General features: G+C 38.7%; 2 protein-coding genes across 3 annotated transcripts; one reads left to right on the plus strand and one right to left on the minus strand.

Moving 5' to 3' along the window:
- Positions 1 to 1,530: 1,530 nt before the first annotated feature.
- On the minus strand, positions 1,531 to 11,449 carry fuca1 (alpha-L-fucosidase 1). The gene is given in 8 exon segments (NM_001015860.1): positions 1,531 to 2,536; positions 3,120 to 3,219; positions 5,981 to 6,171; positions 6,263 to 6,463; positions 7,564 to 7,669; positions 8,456 to 8,593; positions 8,683 to 8,817; positions 11,077 to 11,449. Coding segments are annotated over 8 exon segments (1,380 nt in total). The 5' UTR covers positions 11,445 to 11,449; the 3' UTR covers positions 1,531 to 2,395.
- A 100-nt stretch (positions 11,450 to 11,549) lies between these two features.
- On the plus strand, positions 11,550 to 21,640 carry gale (UDP-galactose-4-epimerase). 2 transcript variants are annotated; one of them, XM_031895856.1, is made up of 11 exons: positions 11,550 to 11,727; positions 16,410 to 16,542; positions 17,266 to 17,381; positions 17,510 to 17,623; positions 17,756 to 17,932; positions 18,578 to 18,691; positions 19,058 to 19,124; positions 19,732 to 19,817; positions 20,076 to 20,153; positions 20,269 to 20,383; positions 21,250 to 21,640. In XM_031895856.1, exons 2-11 carry the CDS (start codon positions 16,422 to 16,424, stop codon positions 21,306 to 21,308), a joined length of 1,047 nt encoding a protein of 348 aa, XP_031751716.1. In that variant the 5' UTR covers positions 11,550 to 11,727; positions 16,410 to 16,421; the 3' UTR covers positions 21,309 to 21,640.
- Positions 21,641 to 21,762: the final 122 nt, after the last annotated feature.

Genomic DNA, 21,762 nt, shown 5'->3' on the forward strand with positions numbered 1-21,762 from the left:
TACCACTCATCTCCACTACAAATAGGAAAAAGAGGCTACAGTTTGCACGAGCTCACCAAAATTGGACAGTTGAAGACTGGAAAAATGTTGCCTGGTCTGATGAGTCTCGATTTCTGTTGAGACATTCAAATGGTAGAGTCAGAATTTGGCGTAAACAGAATGAGAACATGGATCCATCATGCCTTGTTACCACTTTGCAGGCTGGTGGTGGTGGTGGTGTAATGGTGTGGGGGATGTTTTCTTGGCACACTTTAGGCCCCTTAGTGCCAATTGGGCATCGTTTAAATGCCACGGCCTACCTGAGCATTGTTTCTGACCATGTCCATCCCTTTATGACCACCATGTACCCATCCTCTGATGGCTACTTCCAGCAGGATAATGCACCATGTCACAAAGCTCAAATCATTTGAAATTGGTTTCTTGAACATGACAATGAGTTCACTGTACTAAAACCCCCACAGTCACCAGATCTCAACCCAATAGAGCATCTTTGGCATGTGGTGGAACGGGAGCTTTGTGCCCTGGATGTGCATCCCACAAATCTCCATCAACTGCAAGATGCTATCCTATCAATATTGGCCAACATTTCTAAAGAATGCTTTCAGCACCTTGTTGAATCAATGCCACGTAGAATTAAGGCAGTTCTGAAGGCGAAAGGGGGTCAAACACCGTATTAGTAAGGTGTTCCTAATAATTCTTTTGGTGTGTGTATATGTGCCTGAAAATAATGGGCCAGGCTTGTGCACTTTGGCATCTATGTTCATAAATGCAGATGCCAATAGCAACCAATTAGCAATTAGTTTTGAACAACCTATGTGATGCTATGGCCAACTGCACTTGGAGAATTTAGCACCTATGTGTGTAAATGATAAATAATATGTCACTGTAAGTTTTTGAAATTAATGACAGCATTCTAGGGTCACTTTATTTTCTGTTAAACCACTGGCTGCTTCTACACCTGTTGCAGCAAAAACAGTAGTACTGCCATACTTTGTGGTTATGAATTTAGATATAGGGAGAGAGTCCTATGCTGGGGCTGCTGTTGTGATTGTATAAGTCTTTTCTACCTGCGCCACTGAAAGATGGACAGCTGTTTTAACAGATTGATTAAAAAAAAAAAAACAGCTGGAAACATTTCCCAACTTAATGCAAACAAAGTAAAGACCATCTCTATATGAAAAATGTATCTTTATTACAATAGAAACAGGATTTTCAAAAGTTATTTTGCAGTTTCTTTTCCTCTTACACCAAAAACATCAAAAGAAAATAATTTGTTGACATTTTGTCATATAAGATAAATCTACATTTCACAAATGAATTCTGATGAAGTGCATAATTCAAAAACCAAAACCTAAATCGCCGATTAGTCAAAACCTGCAGAAAAAGCTAGGGGAACTGTCCCACATAATGAGGAAGTTATATTAGTAGGGCAGATAGCTCCTAAACAGTGCAAGAATTTGTGCAGATTACGTTACAGAACAGGAACCACAGGTTTATGAAAAACATATTCAATATAGGCTTGGAATAAGATTTTTTTTTTTTTTTTTTGTACCTGCCTTTTCTGTTTAGCGTGACAGCAACATTGCAATGTCAAAGCACTGCCATTTTACAGTGCAAAAAATAATGAGATCATGCCAATTAATGAGTTTCTAAAAGGACAAATTGAATGGCAAGCCTCTTTTGTGCCCCTGAACTCACCTGCTGCCTTCTTTAGTGTAAGTGGATAACTTTTCTATATTGGCTAATAGAAAGAAATTAATAAAGCAAATGCCCAGTTTACATTCCATTATAAGAATGATATACCAGCCTAGGAACTATTCCCACTCTTGTACTTTTTTTTTTTATAATGTCTGCAAGATAGAAAGTAGTAAAAAAGTGGTTAAACATTTACAAAATGACAATAAGGCTATGTCTTACCATATGGTACCTGAAGCAGTACCATAAAATGAAGCTCATCAAACCACATGGTACCTGAAGCAGTACCATGTCACCCCCTACAGTTTTACTATAAAATGCAGGTGATCTGAAAAATCAGGTCATACACAGGAATGGACTGAATGTCCCAAATAATAAGGCATAAGTCAGGCAAAACAATTAGATCTGAATACAGTGCAATCTGCAAGAGAAAAACAGTGTGTTATAGCATGTTTATAACACAGAATCAACTTGCAATGCCTCACCTTGTTCTGTCACAGAAGAAGGCTACTTTACAAAAAAAAAAAAATGAAATAATACGTTTTTACATATTTTCATTCCATTAGAAAAGTGCAAGAAATCAGATAGATCAATATTATCCTCTCCAACATTTGTATCCCAATTAAAATAGAAATGTCATTCATTAAAGTGGTGCTGCTCTGCTCTTTGATAATTAACAGATATATCCCTTAAGGCAACACTAATTAACTCCTTCCAGTCTAAGAACCCAGCCAGCTTCCACTGGGAACGCTCCTGGAGGTAATGGCGGCAATGAAACAATTAATCCAAGATCAGGACTTTGTTTCCAGGTAAGTTGTCCAGACATCCCCAACAAGGTCACCTACAAAACATTAACACACATCTTAAAAGTTGTAAAAACACAATGGCGGAAACAAGAGCCCAGAGTAGGGGCAGGCGACAGAAGAGCCATGTGCCTAGCACCCACCTCCCTCCACTGTTGTGTCCTACACATGTGCCTTTTCTGCCTACCTCTAGTTCTGGCCCTGAAGCCAAGTAATAAGAGTAAGAGATAACTACAAGAGTTTGTTATAACATATATTAAATAAAAAAGTGTTGCTTAACTGTGAGAAGGAATAAAATATATTTTTTGTGCAACTTTTGCACAGGGGCAGAGGAGAGTTTTTATTAGCTTTTTCCCCAAGTTTGATATTTTACAGTTATTGTTTTTCTGAAGGAGCTTTGCATTGATCGTTGGAGATACAACCACTTCATTTTCTTGATTTATTCATTTACTATGGAAAAGTTTGTTTGCCCATATTGCTCAAAAAATATACTTTGTTGTTTCAAACATAAAATGAATAATTTAAAAATAAAAATTGTTAGGTCCAAGTTTCTATTTGTGATGCACCAGTGGAACACAAAAAAGGTCAATATTTCACACAGGGATGCATGTAAATACTCACTGTAGTTTGTGATGTTGATTTAGGTGACTGCAGCTTTAGTGTATTGTTCTCTGGCCAGGACATGAATATGCTGTAGACACTGCTACCTTTAGATGTGTACCTAGTAAACAAAACACATGTTAAAAATATTAAAATCAACCCCTACGAATGTTTCCATTACTCAAAGGGGTGGTTCACCTTTAAGTTAACTTTTAGTATGTTATAGAATTGCCTATTCTAAGCAACTTTTCAGTTGGTCTTATTTATTTCTTATAGTTTTTGATCTATTTGCCTTTTTCTTATAACTCTTTGTAACTTTCAAATGGGGGTCACTGACCCCAGCAGCCAAAACACTATTGCTCTGAGACTACAGTTTAATTTTCATTGTTACTTTTTATAACTTGTTTTTTCTATTCAGGCCCTCTTCTATTCATTTACCAGCCTCTCATAAAAACTCTTTCCTGGCCGCTAAGGTAATTTGGACCCTAGCAGATAGCTGCTCAAACTCCAAACTGCTGAACAAGTAGTAAAATAGCAAAAAAAAAAAAATACAAATAAAAAATGGTAAACAACCCCTTTAATTCAAAAGTGCTTAGTGCCCAGCTTGTGAGTAAAAATTCCTCCAATAGTGTAAATACCTAATTGCTAATACGAGAATACCTGCCTCAATTAATTAGTGACCAATCTGTAATGATGAATAATGTAACATTAATTACCTGCGCTGATTTCAGTTGAAATTTATCTACATAATAAAGTGCTCAATTGAAATTAAAAAAATTCAACCCACTAAACTTCAATATGTAAAAAAACAATAGTTGCTACCAGATCAATCTAAAAAGTTAATTCATTGAATTCATCATTGAAAAATGCCAGTGCTCCAATTACAAATGAGAACTGTTATCAAATTAGTATAAATTAGAGGAGTGATAAGGCTACAGAGCTCTTGGTTAGTGTATTTTTTAACTTTGAGATAATGGTCTGCTGTTTTACTGGCATCTCTAACAACAAGTGAGCGTGACTGAGTTTAGGTATAACATGTCTTTGGTGTGTTTTAGAATGTTCTAGTTATATCAACTTGGTCAAAATGGTTACATTCCTCTACCTCTTTCCACTGTCAAATGGGGGTGACTTACACTGGCAGCCAAAAAACTTTTGCTCTTAGAAGCTAAAAGCAATACCTCACCTATACCTATTCAGAAGACCAGTGCACGTTTTATACGTGGGCTGCTTTGGTTTTTTGCAAAGCTGTTTTGTTACTCCCAGTCTGGCCCTGTTCAGCAGCCTTATAACAGCAATGAACCAGGACTTCAAAGTTGAATTTTGTAAGGCTATTTTATGAGAGTCAGTGACACTGCACATGCTCAGGAGACCTGCTGCTGAGAATTTTAGCAGTTGTTGCAAAGCATCAATCATCTGACGCTACATATCTGATGGTTTAGTTACTATTTAACATAATTGTATATTACCCCTTAAATATATTTTTTTTTGTACAAAGCAATACAGGAAGGAGTTGTTTCAGCTTGCCTTTGTCTGATCAAACCCCAGACACTGGCAGTAATAATTCACCCACAGGAGCTGTTATATGCCTTAGGCCTAGAAAGGAATTTTAAGAAAAAAACCCACAATTCCGAAATGTGCAAATATCTCAATACACGTCACCTTCATAATTTAGGATCTGGCAGAGAGGTCTGCTCACATTTTTGTTTACTTGCAATGTTAGTCACATGTTTTTGTTTGGTCATAACGTCAATTTGTACTTCCCAAAAATGTGTGTATGGTTTTTCAACAGGGTTGAGGAAGAGTTGGAAGAAAATTGTATTAAATTATAAATGCTTTTTGCAGATTTACACAATAGATAGCAGATATATTTGGAGTTCCCTTCTAACATAGGGTAGATTTAAGGAGTAGTGTTAAAATTATAATAATTCTGCCTATTGTTTTTATTTAAAAACAAACAAACAAAAAAAAAAAAAAAACACCACTATATTTTCCTTTTCTTGCCCCTAAAATTGGAATTCACAATCAGAGCAAGCAGGCAGGTGCCATTTGTGGGCACTGTTATTAAAGCAAGTTTTGTATAATCCAATGAATGAAAATTGAAAGTAATTGCAATAATTTATTGCCTGTCCCACCTCTATGCCGCAGGCAGGATTTTTCTTTGTTATAGTGAAGATTCTTCTGTCATTGGCAGTGGAGGTCTTCCTTGGCCTACCAGTCCCTTTGCGATTACAGAGCTCACCAGTGCACTTACTAAATTATATCCCAGACAGTTGATTTTGGTAATCCTAAGGTTTGACTCATGTCTCTAATGGTTTTATTCTGGTGTTTCAGCCTCATAATAGCTTCCTTGACTTTTGTTGGCACAGCTTTTCTCCTCACACTGAACAATGGCAACTATATTATATATATATATATATATATATATATATATATATATATATATATATATATATATATATAAATATATTATATATGGCGACTCCAAATGGTAGAAGCAGCCTAGGTATCTAATTCCTGCACTAATGGAGCAATGCAACACGTGAGTAATCACAAACACCTGTGAAGCCAATTGTTCCAAACATTATTGTACCCAGAAATAAGGGGGACTGTGTATTGAAAGTGTTGTTGTTTCTACATGGTGAAACTGAAATGTATGCAAATAACTTTAAAGTCTGCAATGTGAACTATAATCATGTCTATATTGTTTAATTAATAATTTTACACTGAAAATTTTGCAATGTATTGCTGGGCTGCGTGTACATCTGTTAAAATTTTAGTGTTTAGAAATGTTAAGAAAAGCATACAAGCATCTTATTATATAAAAAAGAAAAAGTTAACCAATGTTTTAAGGCACATTTGGGCATTGCATGCAAAGCACTTACCAAATGGTAACTGATGAATTTTCCTTTTGTACACGCCAAGGTTTGGATGCATAAATTGCTTCTCCGTTAATTTTTAGCCATTTTCCTACCGCCAATAACCTTTCCTGAAAAATGGGCACTATGAGCCCCTCCTTACTGGGACCAACATTCAAGAGATAGTTTCCTCCAAAGGACACAGTCTCCACCAGTTCCTGCATGAAACAAATCAGAAGACGACCCTTTGTAATGTTATAGCAACAAAGCAATGGTCAGAAATAATCTGCTTTTATGACAAAGTTTTACCGCAATTATGTTCCTTTCACTCATTATCTGGTTGACTTGCATGTTACGCCTATAGCCCCAAGAATATGTATCAACAGACGTGCACTTTTCCCACTTATGTGTTGGCAAACTGCTTGGTGTAAACTTATCTGCACAGTTGTAGTATCCGCCATGATAACACGAGCAATTGCTGCCCCAACGATCATTTACCACGATATTGTCCTAGGAGAATATATACATATATATTAGGCTTATCTGACTTCAGGGTACTTGTAGCCAATACATGATCAGGCTTGATGAGCTGCTACTGTGAAATGTAACAAGGTAAATAAACTAATTTACTTAAAAAAAAAGTACATATTAGGAAATATTTTAAAATACCGTATATACTCTAGTATAAGCCGATCCGAATATAAGCCGAGGTACCTAATTTTACCTAAAAAAAAACTGGAAAAACTTATTGACTTGAGTATAAGCCTAGGGTGAAAAATGCAGCAGCTACTGCTAAGTTTTATCAAAATAAATACCAATAAAATTACATTAAATGAGGCATCAGTGGGGTATATGTTTTTAAATATTTATTTCAAATAAAAACTGTAAATTAGCTCTGTAAGTGGAGGGTCAACAAAAACAATTGTTTTATCAACAATGATACCTTAAGAGTACTCAGCAACCAAGCTAAAACACAAAGAGTTAAAATCCTTCAAAACTATATATAGTTTATGCAGAATATAAAGTGAAATGTCTAGAGCAGAATGGGACAGGTGAGGATGATAGATGAAAATAAATTTGGGAGCGGCCAGGGCACTGGAGGGTCTGGTTGCAGGTGGCCTAATTTGCACACAAAGGACAGAGGGTGCTAGTTTGGAGGGACCCATGGCACCCGACTCGAGTATAAGCCGAGGGTGACTTTTTCAGCTCATTTTTGGTGCTGAAAAACTAGGCTTATACTTGAGTATATACAGTACTAAAAAATAAAAGGGAATTGTTAAAAGCATTTATTTATCTTTTGCATGAGATTGGTTTTTCCCTTTCTTCAGCAAGTGCAGACTTCCATGAGTATAGCATATGTGAACTATTACCATAAATGAACATTACTTTTTGGGAGACAATAATGCAAGCATGTCACTCAGCCATTCCCAATATACTATACTGAGAAATTGTTTATAGCTATGACTGGTATTTTGTCACCACAGATTTTCTTCAGAAGAAGCAAGGCAAGAAGGCAAAGTGACATATAGGTTATTAAAAAAAAACAAAAAACCAAAACCCTTTCTGTTAAGTATACAATAAAGGACAATTATGGAGTAAGAAGCAAGTACCTTGACAGGACTATCATTGTAGAGCCAAGCCAAAAAGTCAGTGGAATTCCAGTAGGTATCAGGGGACTCCCAGTCTCCATCTGACCAAATCAGATCTGGTTTATACCTGATAAATAAAATAACTTTGAGTTGCAATGATAAGAAATGAATTACAGCCACATGTTAACATTTACATGATAATCATACATTTGAATCTCTACTCCTGACTATATCCAACATATCCCCTTTAAAACAACCTAATGAGTTGGTGAACTGTAAATAGTTTCAGGACATCCTAAATAAGATCTTCCACAAATGAATTGTATTCTAAAAGCTTGTAGGTATAGAGTGGAGCATGGCGCTAACAAGTGGGGTTAAAAGTTAAAAAGTATTTGTGATCATCAGAATCCTGCAACCAAGGCGCTACATAAAAGGAAAGACATTAACAGTGAAGCAGGTTAAAAAAAAAAAAAAAAAAAGTGGGGGGGGGGGGGGGTGTATTTAAAAACCCCAGTTCTGTTGATGAAATTTGTGAATGGAACATACAGTGCATCCACCACGCTAGGTAAAGACTAGACAGCTGTGACTTGCTACAGATGGGATTATATGATATGGACTTTTGCCAATTATGTCAGCAAATCATAAAATCATTAGTGTATTCATATGCTTTGTTCTATGTCCAGTAATGTAGATGCAGTGCTGTGATGGGATAGACAATGTGTAATATAAAGTGTCAGAAACTTTGTCACAGTCCAGTAACTTGTGTAACCTACCAGCAGACTGAAGAGGAATTTGTTTCCAGGAAATCAGCACTTTAAATTGAGGAACAAAATGTCCCTAGCAGAGCTTTGTGCCATGCAATGAAATTAGCCAGACAGACACTGTAACAAAGATTATTTCTGTGCGGCCTTACCTATTAACCAAGTCATAGAGCTCAGGCATTGTTTTGGAAAAAACAAAATACTGTGTCTTGAAGCCATTTTTTTTGTCTAGTAGATACAGGGGATGAAACCATTCCAATAAAGAGTGGTACAAACCAACGCTCAGGTTCCTAGAATGCAAGAAAGGTAATTTTAAAGCAGGCGACAAAAAAAGATATAAAACATTTATAACTTTACCATGAATATTTTTGTGACAAACCGTTTTCTCAACGCATCACTGAAGTCCCCAACCAGGTCACGGTGTGGCCCAACATCTACTGCATTCCAGTTCCAAGACACGGGGGAGCCCCAGTTTGTAAAACCTTCATGGTGCTTGGTGGTCAGGACAACATACCTCAACAAAGCAACAAAACTTGTTTAGAGACTGCCCAGAAGTCAATTTAAAATTAAACAAATATGCTTTGACAGGGGAACATGCAAATAAAAGAAAGTGGCTGATAAGGTGCATCTGCAGATAAAGTTTTAAACATATTAAACTGACTACATTGGATTACAGCCATCACATCATGAGGCTTATATGCAAGTGCATAAGTTATTGGCTGGCACAGTTTGCTATTCCAGTCTGAAAGATCACGTCTTTGGTGAGCGTGTGACAGCACATACTAACCTATCAAAAAACAGCACGATTCCAAGGTGGGGGTTCTTGCCACACAGCAGAGGGTGGTAAACGCGGCTGCCAGATCATGGAAATCACGCTTATACATGATTATATTAAATAAAGTTCATAGGCCAAATAGAACAATTCATTTAGTAATGTAGTGATTTCCTTGTATTAATATGTATAAGGTTGATTTCCCGATTGAGTAGAAGGTACATTAATTGACCTACAGGGTTGATAGGAAGACTGATTTTTATTGCGATTAAGTCATCAGTTATTTTAACAAATTGGTCTATTAATTAGTATTTATTAAAAGTTATATTTTATGGTGCAAACACAGAATACCTTTTTGTATATTTAATTTTAGGAGTGACTAAAGCCCAGCGTTCATTTTGTCACAAAGCCATGTTGAAAACTTTGACTAAAAGTACTGATTCATTTACAGCAAAATGTAACCTTGCAAGTTAAAAAGAAAACCACAATAAATGCACACATATTTCTGATTGGAGTACAGCTTTGCATTGTTTACTGAAATTACCCCCAAATTGTTCCCATTGTGTGTTATGAACAAAAATAGATTCATGCATAACCATTGGGCTAAAAGGTATTAAAGCTTTATAAATCTGTATCTGTCACTAACAGGTGCTAGCCAATATTTATGCTTAGAATGAACTGGGGCTCATTTTCTACAAGGATTTTTCCACATTCTGAGTGCCTTTTTTAATTTTACTGAATTAGGGGACTGTATTTAAAAATGATAACGTTTTCAACACAAAATACAGATGCAATTAAATAACAGTAACAGAGAATATACTGGCACAGAAACCTGGAAGTCTACAGACAGGATATATTGTAGCAGGATATCCTTGCAGTACAATACATACACTCCAAGCATATACAGTCCACAACCACAAAAAAAAAAACAAAAAAAACAAAAAACAAATTAAAACCAATTGAAATTGTCTCAGCATATCAATATCTACAAGATATTTCACATGGATACATGGGGGTCCACAGAATTTTTTATTTTTTTGCAGACAAAAGCCATTCTGTAATAATAGCAAGTAAATTAAAGTTTTTACAAGAGTCAGGGACCCATTTAATTTTTACACTAAGAGACCAGAATACCCCCCTCCAGTCACAGGGACAACAGGCTTGTTGTTACAGTCTTGCCTCTGAAAATTATCAGTATTGCAATGGCTCAATCACATGAGCAAAAATTAAAGTCAAAAACAAGGTGTGACCAGGAAGTTCTGAATAAAAGGATCACATGCCATGACGCCAAACAATAGAACAATACAACCTATGGTGCATTTTGACTGCCTCTGCGCTCGAGTGGGATACAGCAGCTGTAAAAATAGCCAATATACATTAGTCTGCATAACTCTTGCACAAATGGTCTGAAGACAATGCAAATTCAGGGGCAGCACAGGGCTTTTAAAGGGATAAAATAACCATTTCCTTTCACAAAATATATTTTCTGTACCTGAAAGAAATACATATTTGCTGTATTCAACACACTAAGGCTAAGGGCACACGTTAGTGGTCCTATTAATGCCCTAGAAGCAACAGCCATAAGAGGAACATACCAGTGCTCTGCTTGTGCCTTGTGTCTGATTTGTTTAGAGGTGCTTTGTCCCTTGCCTGAAGTTATACACAAGCCCCATAGTGTTCCATATAGCACCCCATAATCCAGTGAATCTACTTGTCAGGTATTTTTAGGCTCAAAATGCATACTGTTTTCTGCCCCCAAACTATATAAGACATAGAGCCCAATGGCAATGCAGGAAGGCTAGGACCACAACACGAATGGTGAAGTTCATACATTTTGGTTATCAGACTGGCAGTTAAATTATTGTTACACAAATGATTATATACATATACCAAGGAAATGAGCTAAACAGCATTGCTAAGCACCATGCATGTTCGCGGCTCAAAAGCATAATTTGGGGCAAAGACAAAGCAAGTGCCGAGCAATAAATAGCTAAAACTCACTTGGCCCCCGCTGCTTGGAAGAGTTGCGCCCAGGCATCAGGGTCGTAAAACTCTGCAGTGAACTGAGGGGCGAAGTCTGCATAGGTAAAGCCGGGCCGGTAGTTCTGCTCCATGAACTTGACATAGGCGTCCGAGCGCTCATGCCAGTTCCACCAGAACCACTCGCTGCCAAATGAGGGCACTGAAAACACCCCCCAGTGCAGGAATATTCCGAACTTGGCTTCATCGAACCAAGGCGGAAGAGGCCGAGCATCCAGAGATTCCCAGTTGGGAGTGTAACGCGAGGAGCCAGAAGGCAGGACAGTGGCCAGAGCACATAGAAAAAGGAGCCCACCGGTTCCAGAGCCCCGCACTGCTTCCATTGTCATCACCGGCACAGACTGTATACATCTGAAACTGTCATGAGACCGGAACTATATGTGAGACCACGCCCCCTTCTAAAGCCCGCCTAGCAACCGTTTCAAACCGCCTCACACAGTGCCGCTTCAGTGCTGCTGCAGGAGGAACTAGTTTAGTAGACCAATAACATCTCAAAAACTATTATGCGATTATCCCACTGTGTACATTTAGGACATCCTTCAGGTTATAGTAAGCACGTACGACTGTTCATGTGAAAGGATTTCATCGCTGTACATCCTTCTTTAGCCTCAGGTACTTACTATGCAGCATTCAGAAGCGCCCCTACTTGCTCTTAAGGGTCCTTACAACAATATTTTTAAAAAGCGTTTTTTTCCCATTGTTTATATGTATTTTAAGTAATTTGAAAAATGAATTAGAACTTCTCTGCAGAGTCTCTGTAAAACAGATTTCCAACTTTCAAAACTTTTTATAACATTGATTGCTTTATTGACAAACAGCTGCACCACCTAAATGTGGCCATACATACACTGTAAGATCTGCTTGTTTGGCAAGGTTGCCAAGTGAGCAGATCTCCTGATATTCTCACCTACAGGTAGGCGATATCAGCCCTAGGGCCAAATGATCAAATTAAAACAGTGGGCATAGGCACCATCTGTTCGGGGACAACATCAATAAGCTGATGCAGTCCCCGATCCAATGGAAAAATCCAACCTGCCTGATCACGATCTGGCCAATTTCAGGCTACATGTCGGTTAGGGAGGCCACCAGTGGTGCCCATACATGGGCAGATAAGCTGCTGAATCGGTCTAAAATATATCGTCAGTTAAAATAGGCCCGTGTATGGCAGCCTCAAGGGAACGCTCCCCCTGGAACTTGCTTGAGTCTGTTACCTATATAATATATAGTTTGTAGGCTAGGTTGCATCGATGAATAGGTTATCTAGTCTTTCTTTTTAACCTCTAGTGAGTCTTTTTCGGCGACTTCCGGAAATCGCCCCGCCGCGTCTGCCATCCCGCCGGCGACTTACATGTTCGCCGGTGGGATGGCAGGGCTAGGCAACTCGGGGAGATTAGTCGCCCGCGAACAGGGAGTTAATCGCGGGCGACTAATCTTCCCCGTGTGCCAGAGCCCTTAGACAGAGAGTTCCAGAGACGGGCAGAAGCCAGAGAGCAGTCTTGCAGTCGGGAATGGGATGAAGTGATGAGAGGAGAAGAGAGGCGAAGGTCATAAGCAGAATGTAGGTTGCATGAAGGAGTGTATTTTAATATCAGACTTGCGATATAGAGAGGGGCTTCATTGATAAGTGCCTTAAATGAGCCCCAGTAATTTAAATTTGATTTTAGAAGAGACCAGGATCCAGTGAAGGGATATGTATAGGGAGCAGTTGATGTGGATCGTTGAGATGAATGAATCTGGCAACAGCATTTAGAACAGACTGGAGTTGTGAAAGGCTGTGTTGCAATGTCTGCAAGGTGTAAGGTTCCGTAAGGAATGGAAGAATGTAAGTTGCTGATGTGAGGGACATCTACAGTATCTTTATGTTCAAATTCTCCACCTCACTATCAATTTTTTAGGACTGTCTTTGTGAACCATTAATGCCCATTTGTGTCCCTTCTGGTTGACTGCACTACAATTTTTTTGTGTCTTAACAAAAAGGATGGTAACCACTGCATCCTCAGTGGAGACTCTGTGACACCATCATTTGATGGCCTGCTCCTGGAAGCAAGAAGGCCAGGCCCAGAATAATCTGGTGTTTTTATCTCTTATTCTGTCACATCACCAGTGCGTTAATAAAAAAACAAAAAAAAGGTTTCCTAAAACTAAGTACTCTGGGGGTGAACTCACCAAAACCATTAGTGAGGAGTCCAGGTGCCCATGCCGAAACCCTTCAGCCTGAAGGTAATTTGGAACAATATTACTGTATGGTGGAAACAGCTGGTACAAACTGGACTAAAAAAATAGTTATGTGCTGCAGTTAATGCTTATTTTAAGCAAAAACATCTCAAACACAAAAAAAGCTCAAGATAGCCTTTATGGGAGCCATCTTTAATAAAAAAGACTTGAGTAAGGTCTCTGTGGCTATACATTGACAAATTAATATGCAATGATTTTGCTAACAAATCCCTTTGAGTCCCAGTGATTATAAGGGTAAGAATCCACAGAGCAATTTAGTTGCCTGCAATAGATCTCTGCTATTGCGGGCGACTAAACTCTCCAAAAACGGCTTTCCACTGGCAAAAAAATCTCTTTGCATTGCTTCGTTTTCTGAAGTCGCACAAACTTGCCTGCAGGAGGAAACTTTGCTCAATTTTGGAATACTAATTCCAATTGTTGCAGGTGTAAAGCCATTTCGGAGCAGCAGTCGCCTCCGATAGCAGAGATCTATCACGGCGACTGAATCGCTTACCCTAATGAGAGAGACAAAGACAATAAATTCTCTGTACTTACCTATATTAATATACTTCGGACAAATTTTATGCATACAGCTACCAAAAAATGCCTGCACTTGAAACAGGGATTGTTTATCCATATATTATATTCAAGCTGGCCAACTGATTTCTGGTCTGACCACTCCTTTCATCTGATTCATAAAGTTTTAACCGCAACTTGCTTTACAAGGTAAAAATTCCCAAATAACTACCGATTTTATTGTAGACCACAGAGCTCACCTGACAGTAATGCTGTGACCAACAACATGGACCTGGCCAGGCCACTTGCACCCGTATACATTACTGCAAAAAGGGAAAGTTGTGTCTGCCGGGGCCATATTTACAATATAGACTCTCCAGACCCCCATGCCTAGGGGGGCAGCAGTCTATATAGGTATCTATATGGTAAATACAAATTACCAAATAAAATTTATTACCATACCATGGTAAATGTCATTTACCATTATGGTAAATATGTGTATTATACAGGTGCCTGGTCTATACAAAAAAAATCCCCCCAGCAGCAAATGAATAACTGTGCTCTAAATCCGGGTGGCACACCTTGAGGGGAGAGGAGTACCTGACGGCCTGCCATAGGTGGAAGTAACGTTACAGGCTGGATGTGACTTTACGTGCATGTATGTTTCGGGTCTGGGGCCAGTGCCAAGGCGGCACCATGCCCATAACGAGAATATAAACTTGCACGTCCACATGTGAGTTGGACAGTTGTCATACCTCTATTAGATTGGTCAGTTTAGGGGTAAAAGCCTTCTTCTAGTTACAATAGGAAGTTTAAAATGACGCCACGGAAGAAGTTCCACGTAGCCGGAATGCTGGATTAGCGGTTGAATGGGAGGCGGGGCTAGGCGGAGCTGCACATTTAGAGGCTTGACGTAGGGACGTTCCATGTCTCTTTCTGAGCTTTGGAATGAGTGGACTTATTCATAATAGCATGGTAGCCACGCCTCCCCCGGTATAACTCTGTCTGCTACTTCCACGTCTGGGCGCTCCCGGGAGGTTATCAGGAAGCGGAGTGATTGGAAAGTTTTGCTGGGGCGAGTGCTGTCTGGAGACCCCTCATACTAAGGTAGGATAGTTTTCTGTATGGGGGGATAGACACAATGAACAGGAACGAGAGCATCCTTAGGAGAGAATGGGGTTATATATCTGTAGTATACAGTACGTTAATAACTTCCAAGTAGAGGGCGGGATTTACAGTGAAATTGGATATAGTATAAAAAGGATAATGGTCTTGAATAGAAGAGCTAACACTCTACCTATATTAATATCTTTTGAATGAAATGGTTCAGAATCAAAACCGAGACAGCGGGGTGCGTGGTGCAGAGGAGCATGGTTAGACAGGGGTGCCACTCTGCGGCAAAGAACGTAGGGGAGCTAAGGAGATCATTGACAAGCTGCATGGGGAATGGGCAGCACTCATTTTAAAACCGAACTTAGGGAGTAGTTGGGATGGGTGCTGACGTGCAGGGAACAGAAGAGGAGATTCAGGTTGTCCCAGGTACAGGAGGGAGTGGCAGTAACAAACCTTGCTGGGGGGAGAGGATTGACTCTTGCACCTGTTTGACCCCACCCACACATAATCTTATTACTCTCAGTCTTTTCTAAATGCCACTATCTGATATAAATGTGTGCGCTAAGGGTTAGGTATGGATTAACACTTTGTTGTTGATTTTTCAATCATTTTTAAATTGTCATCCTTATTCTGCCCATTTCTTGCCTGTTTTATATTTTATTATTTAGTTGTTTCTGACCACAGCAACCAAAAATGAGGTTTACTGTAAGGCTTCAGAATTATGATTATTCTTAGTTTTATTTTATATTTGTATTTAGTTCCTTTACTATGCATCTTGTATTCCAACATTCTAACTGTTGCCTGGCTGCCAGGCTAATTATGCCCTAGCAACCAGCTAGCTGTTAAAATTCCAAGCCTGAGAGCCACACCTCAAAACATGTATATGATTAAAAAAAACACATTATCTTACAATAAATACCTTATTTTCATTACATCAATTTTTGCCGCCTAGCCTGTTAGTGTTTGTATGAGATCATATAATTTATAACACAGTCTATACAGTTTGAGACATCCAGGTTATCCAGGCAAACACCCTTTGTATGGAATAGGATCATTTTGATGCACTAGAGTCAAACTTGAATGCTCCTAAAGGAAAGATTTTTTGGCACTCTGCAGCATTTTAGGAACATATAGCTCTCTTTGCTTGGCATTCATATTAGTACAGTTTATGAATAAGTTAAATATTGGTCCTAAGTTTGTTTAGCTCAAGGGTCTGCTGGCAGTGGGTACAGTGTTAACATGCTGTGATATGTTTCCAAATAGTTAATCTCTAAACTTGACCACAGCAGTTGCATTTGGTTAGAAGACAGTGCTTCTTTTGTGGAGTCACTGTGTCCTGAAGCATAGGTCAAACTGCCTGTTCCATATTTCTAATTATATTATACAATGGTATCTTTAAGCTAGAGACTGCTTACTTTATGTATCTAATGTCTGAAACATTTCTTATTCAGGCCATCAAGATCATGAATGGAAAGGTGCTGGTAACGGGAGGTGGTGGATATATTGGCAGTCACTGTGTGCTAGAATTGCTAGAGGCTGGATACAACCCTGTTGTCATTGACAACTTCCACAATGCTATCCGAGGTGAGTATTTTTGCTGTGAAATATGTTTCTGTAATACATGGATAGCATATCACTATAAACTGATATGTCCAAATATTCTAATAATACATATATAATGTCACAAGAATTTCTCTCTTGCTGCTTCTGGGGAGTGACAGTCTATAAATTGTTTGGTGGGAGTGGGGTAATTCCGCATAAATCAGCTGTGGGTCAGCTCTCAAGCAGCACTTGAGAGCTGACCCACACAAGCACAAGGTAAAAGGTTCCTTGTCTTAGAACTTATGCACCCAAAGACGCTGCCAACTTGCTTCTGTCCTGCTAACCACCCACCACTCCTTTCCAGATTCCCCATTTACAACAAGTTCAATTATTTCATGAACCCCAAGATTTCTGTTTTGGATCTCAAGTTTGTTTGGTTGAATGTCAAAATTTGTTATCCACCAACTGTCTTAGAAGGTTTACATCCCATTGAAAATAACCATTATTCAAAAATTACAATATCAAACTGCAAGGCATGTATTGTAAGCTATAATAAACACCATGATGAAAATTGTAATGACATTTAAAAGTCACAGAGAAATTCTGTGACCTGTATTAAGGCACTTGGACTGTGGCCTTATGTTTTATAAGGTTACAGAACTCCTTGGTGACATTTAACATCCATGTGTTTTGCAGTATATCATGTCAGTGTGAGCATATCATTGTACAAAACCTTTTATAATAATCTGCATTTTTCTTTGTAAGGTGCCCATAATATGCCAGAGAGTTTGCAACGAGTGCAGGATATTGTTGGAAAGACAATTGAATTTGAGGAGGTGGATATGCTAGATCATGCTGCTTTGGACAAATTGTTTAGCAAGGTAAATATGTCTTGAGAGTATCCTATATGTGCAAGTGATGGAATGCATAATCAAAGGGTGATAATACAGAATGGCTTTAAATACCTTATTTTCACTTGTCCAACTTTTGTCTGGTCTTCTATTCCTAGCACAAATTCTCAGCAGTCCTACATTTTGCTGGGCTAAAGGCAGTTGGGGAATCAGTAGAGAAACCACTGCTGTATTATAAAGTGAACCTGACTGGCACTATCCAGCTACTAGAGGTGAGTGCTGAGAGCTAATCTGAATGTTAAGAGGGGATGAATTAACGGTGTATATATTTTGTGTATTGCTATATGTTACTGTTAAAATGATGAAATGCCACTCAGACATGTATTTTCATACCTTATTTGCAGGTAATGAATTCTCATGGAGTGAAGAATATAGTGTTCAGCAGTTCTGCTACTGTATATGGGGATCCTAGTTATTTACCTATAGATGAAAGCCATCCTGTTGGAGGATGTACCAACCCTTATGGGAAAACAAAGTATTTTATTGAGGAGATGATCAAAGACCAATGTAAATCTGAGAAGGTGAGTCCAGAATAAAAAAACATGCAGATGGCGTATGAGACATTTGGGAAGGAAAAGAATAATTTCACTCACGTTTTATATTAAACTTCAAAACTAAACATGGCTTGGCTGCTGGAGTAATATATACTTTTTGTCTAGATTATTGATCTAGCATTGGCGAGAAGGGGGGAAAAAAGGGTTGTTCAGAAATTGTCACAATTACACTATTAAATGTTAAATCAAATGCATTCTGATTCCCATTACTGTAAATCAGTGAACCCCCAACCACCAGTGGCTCATGAGCAACATGTTGCTCACCAACCCCCCTTGATTGTTGCTCCCAGTACCCTCAAACCAGGTAGTTATTTTTTAATTCCTGACTAAGTGGCAAGTTTTTGTTGAATAAAAACAAGATTTACTACCAAATAAAGCCTCCTGTAAGCTGATAGTGTGCATAGAGGCTGCCTAATAGCCAATCTTAGCCATTATTTGGCACCTCCATGAACTTTTTATGATGCTTGTGTTGCTCCCCAAGTCTTTTTACATTTGACTGTGGCTCACGAGTAAGAAAGGTTGGGGGCCTCTGCTGTAAATTCTTATTTCCTTTCCTGCATAAATCAAAGGTTGCCTTTTTTAATTTTGCATATTTTTCTTTTTCAATACCAGGACTGGTGTGCCATTCTTCTTAGGTATTTTAACCCTATTGGAGCTCATGTATCAGGAAGAATTGGAGAGGATCCCCAAGGAATACCAAATAACTTGATGCCATACGTTTCACAGGTCAGCTTTACATACTGTAAAGAGGAGGCAGACTGAAGAAACTAGGCTTGCTAGCTAGCACCGTTTCACTGGCCCAGCCATAAAATAACTGTTGTTTGAGCCAAGGCCTGTTATTACAGCTCAGTTCCTCCCAGTAGAGCCATCAACCCCCCAGCCCATCTGGTTATGATCCAACCTAATTCCTTTCAGATACCTCTGATCTGGCAGGCTACCACCTTGACTGATATTATATATTACTAAATTAAAGGTGGCAAACAAAACAACAATGTTAGCTACCCTTTTTATATGAAGCATTAGATTCCACAAACCAGGATCCAATATTGTATTACCTACCAGATCTCAGCAAAGAAAATATTTGTCTTTTAGGTGGCAGTGGGACGACGAGAATTCCTGAATGTGTTTGGGAATGATTACAACACACCAGACGGAACTGGTAAGAGATAATGTAACAAAAAAACACTTACAAAACATAAAGAGAATAACCACTGCAAATTACATTAAGATGTGGCCATTAACCAGTGTATTAGTGAAATACTGCCCCTTTAACAATGGGACAACAGTGCAGTATTAGGTTTAAGATCTGAAATTCGCAGCCAAAAAAGAACACCAACATCATTCATACCACTGAGATTTTTATTAGCAGGGATGAACTGATTAAGAAGCATTCTGTTTTCCTACATTGCAAACATTTGTCTTAGTAACTGCATTTTTCATGAATTGGTCCCATATGTGTATGGCTGCAGAGCACTGATTCGGTTGGTTATCAAGCATGGAAGGAAGGTTCAGTGATAGGGCTTCCTTTCTGCATATGCAGATGGTAAGTGGCAGATGACAGGATTTCCTGTTCTTGTAGACTGGCTAACATTCAAACATATAGCACCACGACATGTCTTTTAAAACCTTTACAAAGTAAGGATCAACTGAGAGAATAAATTGCATTGCTAGATACTATATATGTCTAGTAGTAGCTTCAAACAAATGCTCTGCAGAAGTACAGTTTGTGCTGCTTTACCATGCCATTCTCCATTACCCTGTTCCAGGTGTTCGTGATTATATCCATATTGTGGATTTGGCTAAAGGGCACATTGCAGCTCTTAAAAAGCTAGAGGCCACCAGTGGTTGTAAGGTGAGTGCAAAGTCATTTATTTTAAAAGAATTTTAAGGGTAAAGCTCAAAACTGTAAATGGTATATAAAGCAGCCGAAAAACAAATCCAGGGAAGTAAAACACTATATTGAGTTTGTACTAGCTTCATGGGACTTACCCTTATTCTTTAGTTTTTTTTTTTGTTTAGTTTTTTTTTATACAGTGTATAAAACCTCAAAGAGAAACAGGCATTTTAGTAATCTGTCTTTAGCTTTGACTATTTATATATTCTGCTGCAGGTATACAACCTGGGTACTGGTACAGGATATTCTGTTCTTGAGATGGTGAAAGCAATGGAAAAGGCTTCTGGGAAGGAGGTAATTAGGTTCTTATTTAATTCACAAGATTATTCTAATGAATGCTCTGATGTAAAAAATGAATCAGACTTTCATAAGGGAATTTATACTGTATTTAAACTATACTTATTTGCAGATACAATATAAAATAGCCCCAAGGAGAGAAGGTGACATTGCTACATGTTATGCAGATCCTGCACTGGCCAAAGCAGAGCTAGGCTGGAAAGCAGAATATGGGCTAGACAGGATGTGTAAGTATAAATATGTTACGGTATTACTATTAAATGAAAAGGAAAAAATGTGATGTGAATTTGCAGTGGGTAAAAAAAATGTAAAATCTGAAATTTAAAAACAGGGAAAAAAGCAATCTACTGTTAGGCTTAGAGGGCACCCTAATTGCTGCTGTGCTCAGAGGACTTCGGAGTGTAACAGATGTTGCCTGCCACCACCATGTAGTAGCCTCCCCAGCCAGACCAACCCAGCAAGACACCTTAGGCAACCCATCCGGCCACCTAACCACCCCCCCCCGCCTTTCCTGTTCGTGCTCATAAATGACTGTGTGGGGGGGTACGCTTCAGTCAGTGGAGGGACGAGGGCCTAGCAGGGCAAGTAGACAGAAGTGGTACATGCCTGGCACCCCCCACTGCTGTTGAGCCCCCTAAACACATACCTTTCCTGCCTACCTCTAGTTCTGGCCCTGAGTAGCCTCATCATAGGGATTTTTCTTCACACAGTTTTTTAGATGGTACATAAAAATAAACCTTAGAGCCAAATGAGGGAAAACTGATATTATATTGTGTGATGTAAGCTGCCCATTTGTCATGTCACAACTCAAACTGGCCATAAAGTGGCTTGGCTGCAGACTAGGCACGACCCGTTACATCAATTCTGTAACATATTAGTTGGTGTAAGGGGTCTTGATCCAATGGGTAAGGATTGCAGCTCTTCCATGAACTTATACTCCTTTGTTCTAAAAGAGAGGCAACTGGATTGTCACAGTCTGTTTAACTAGCTTAAAACTACTCTTTGATTTAAAATATTTTCAAAGATGAGGAAAGGGAAAGGGCCAGTATTTTTCTGAATAACTATGTTGCTAAAAATATAAATCTCTTTCCAGGTGAAGATCTATGGCGCTGGCAATCTCAAAATCCAACAGGCTTTAGCACAGAGTCCTGATCATCTCTTGAAGGATGTTTTTCCATATTCTTTTGGGTGTAGATAAGCCTTATTTATATTTTAGATGAAAAAGGAGGGAATTGAATGTATGGCACCATGTGCTTTTAGATGGATTCAATGAGATCTCAGGTTCTCCTATACCCTCTGTACCTGTCAGTGCTATACTAACCTCAAGTGATCTACTTCACAGGTGTACACTTTTTAATGTATAAGGAGGAAATTCAAACATTACTTAAAACCTTCAGCTTTTTAAAGAATTAAGCTGACAGTGTATAATTCATTGCATATATTTACGGAATAAAACTTTCTATTAAATGGTAACCTCAAAGAAACACAAATGTCTGTGCGTGACTTCCAAACTGCCAGAAAAGCAAATCTTGCCACAGTCACATGATTTGCTGTTGTTTAACCTTTTTTAGCGTTAAGGAAGTTGGTTTGCATAGAGTTTATGATT

This window comes from Xenopus tropicalis, chromosome 2, assembly GCF_000004195.4.
Source record: "Xenopus tropicalis strain Nigerian chromosome 2, UCB_Xtro_10.0, whole genome shotgun sequence".
NCBI lineage: Eukaryota > Metazoa > Chordata > Amphibia > Anura > Pipidae > Xenopus > Xenopus tropicalis.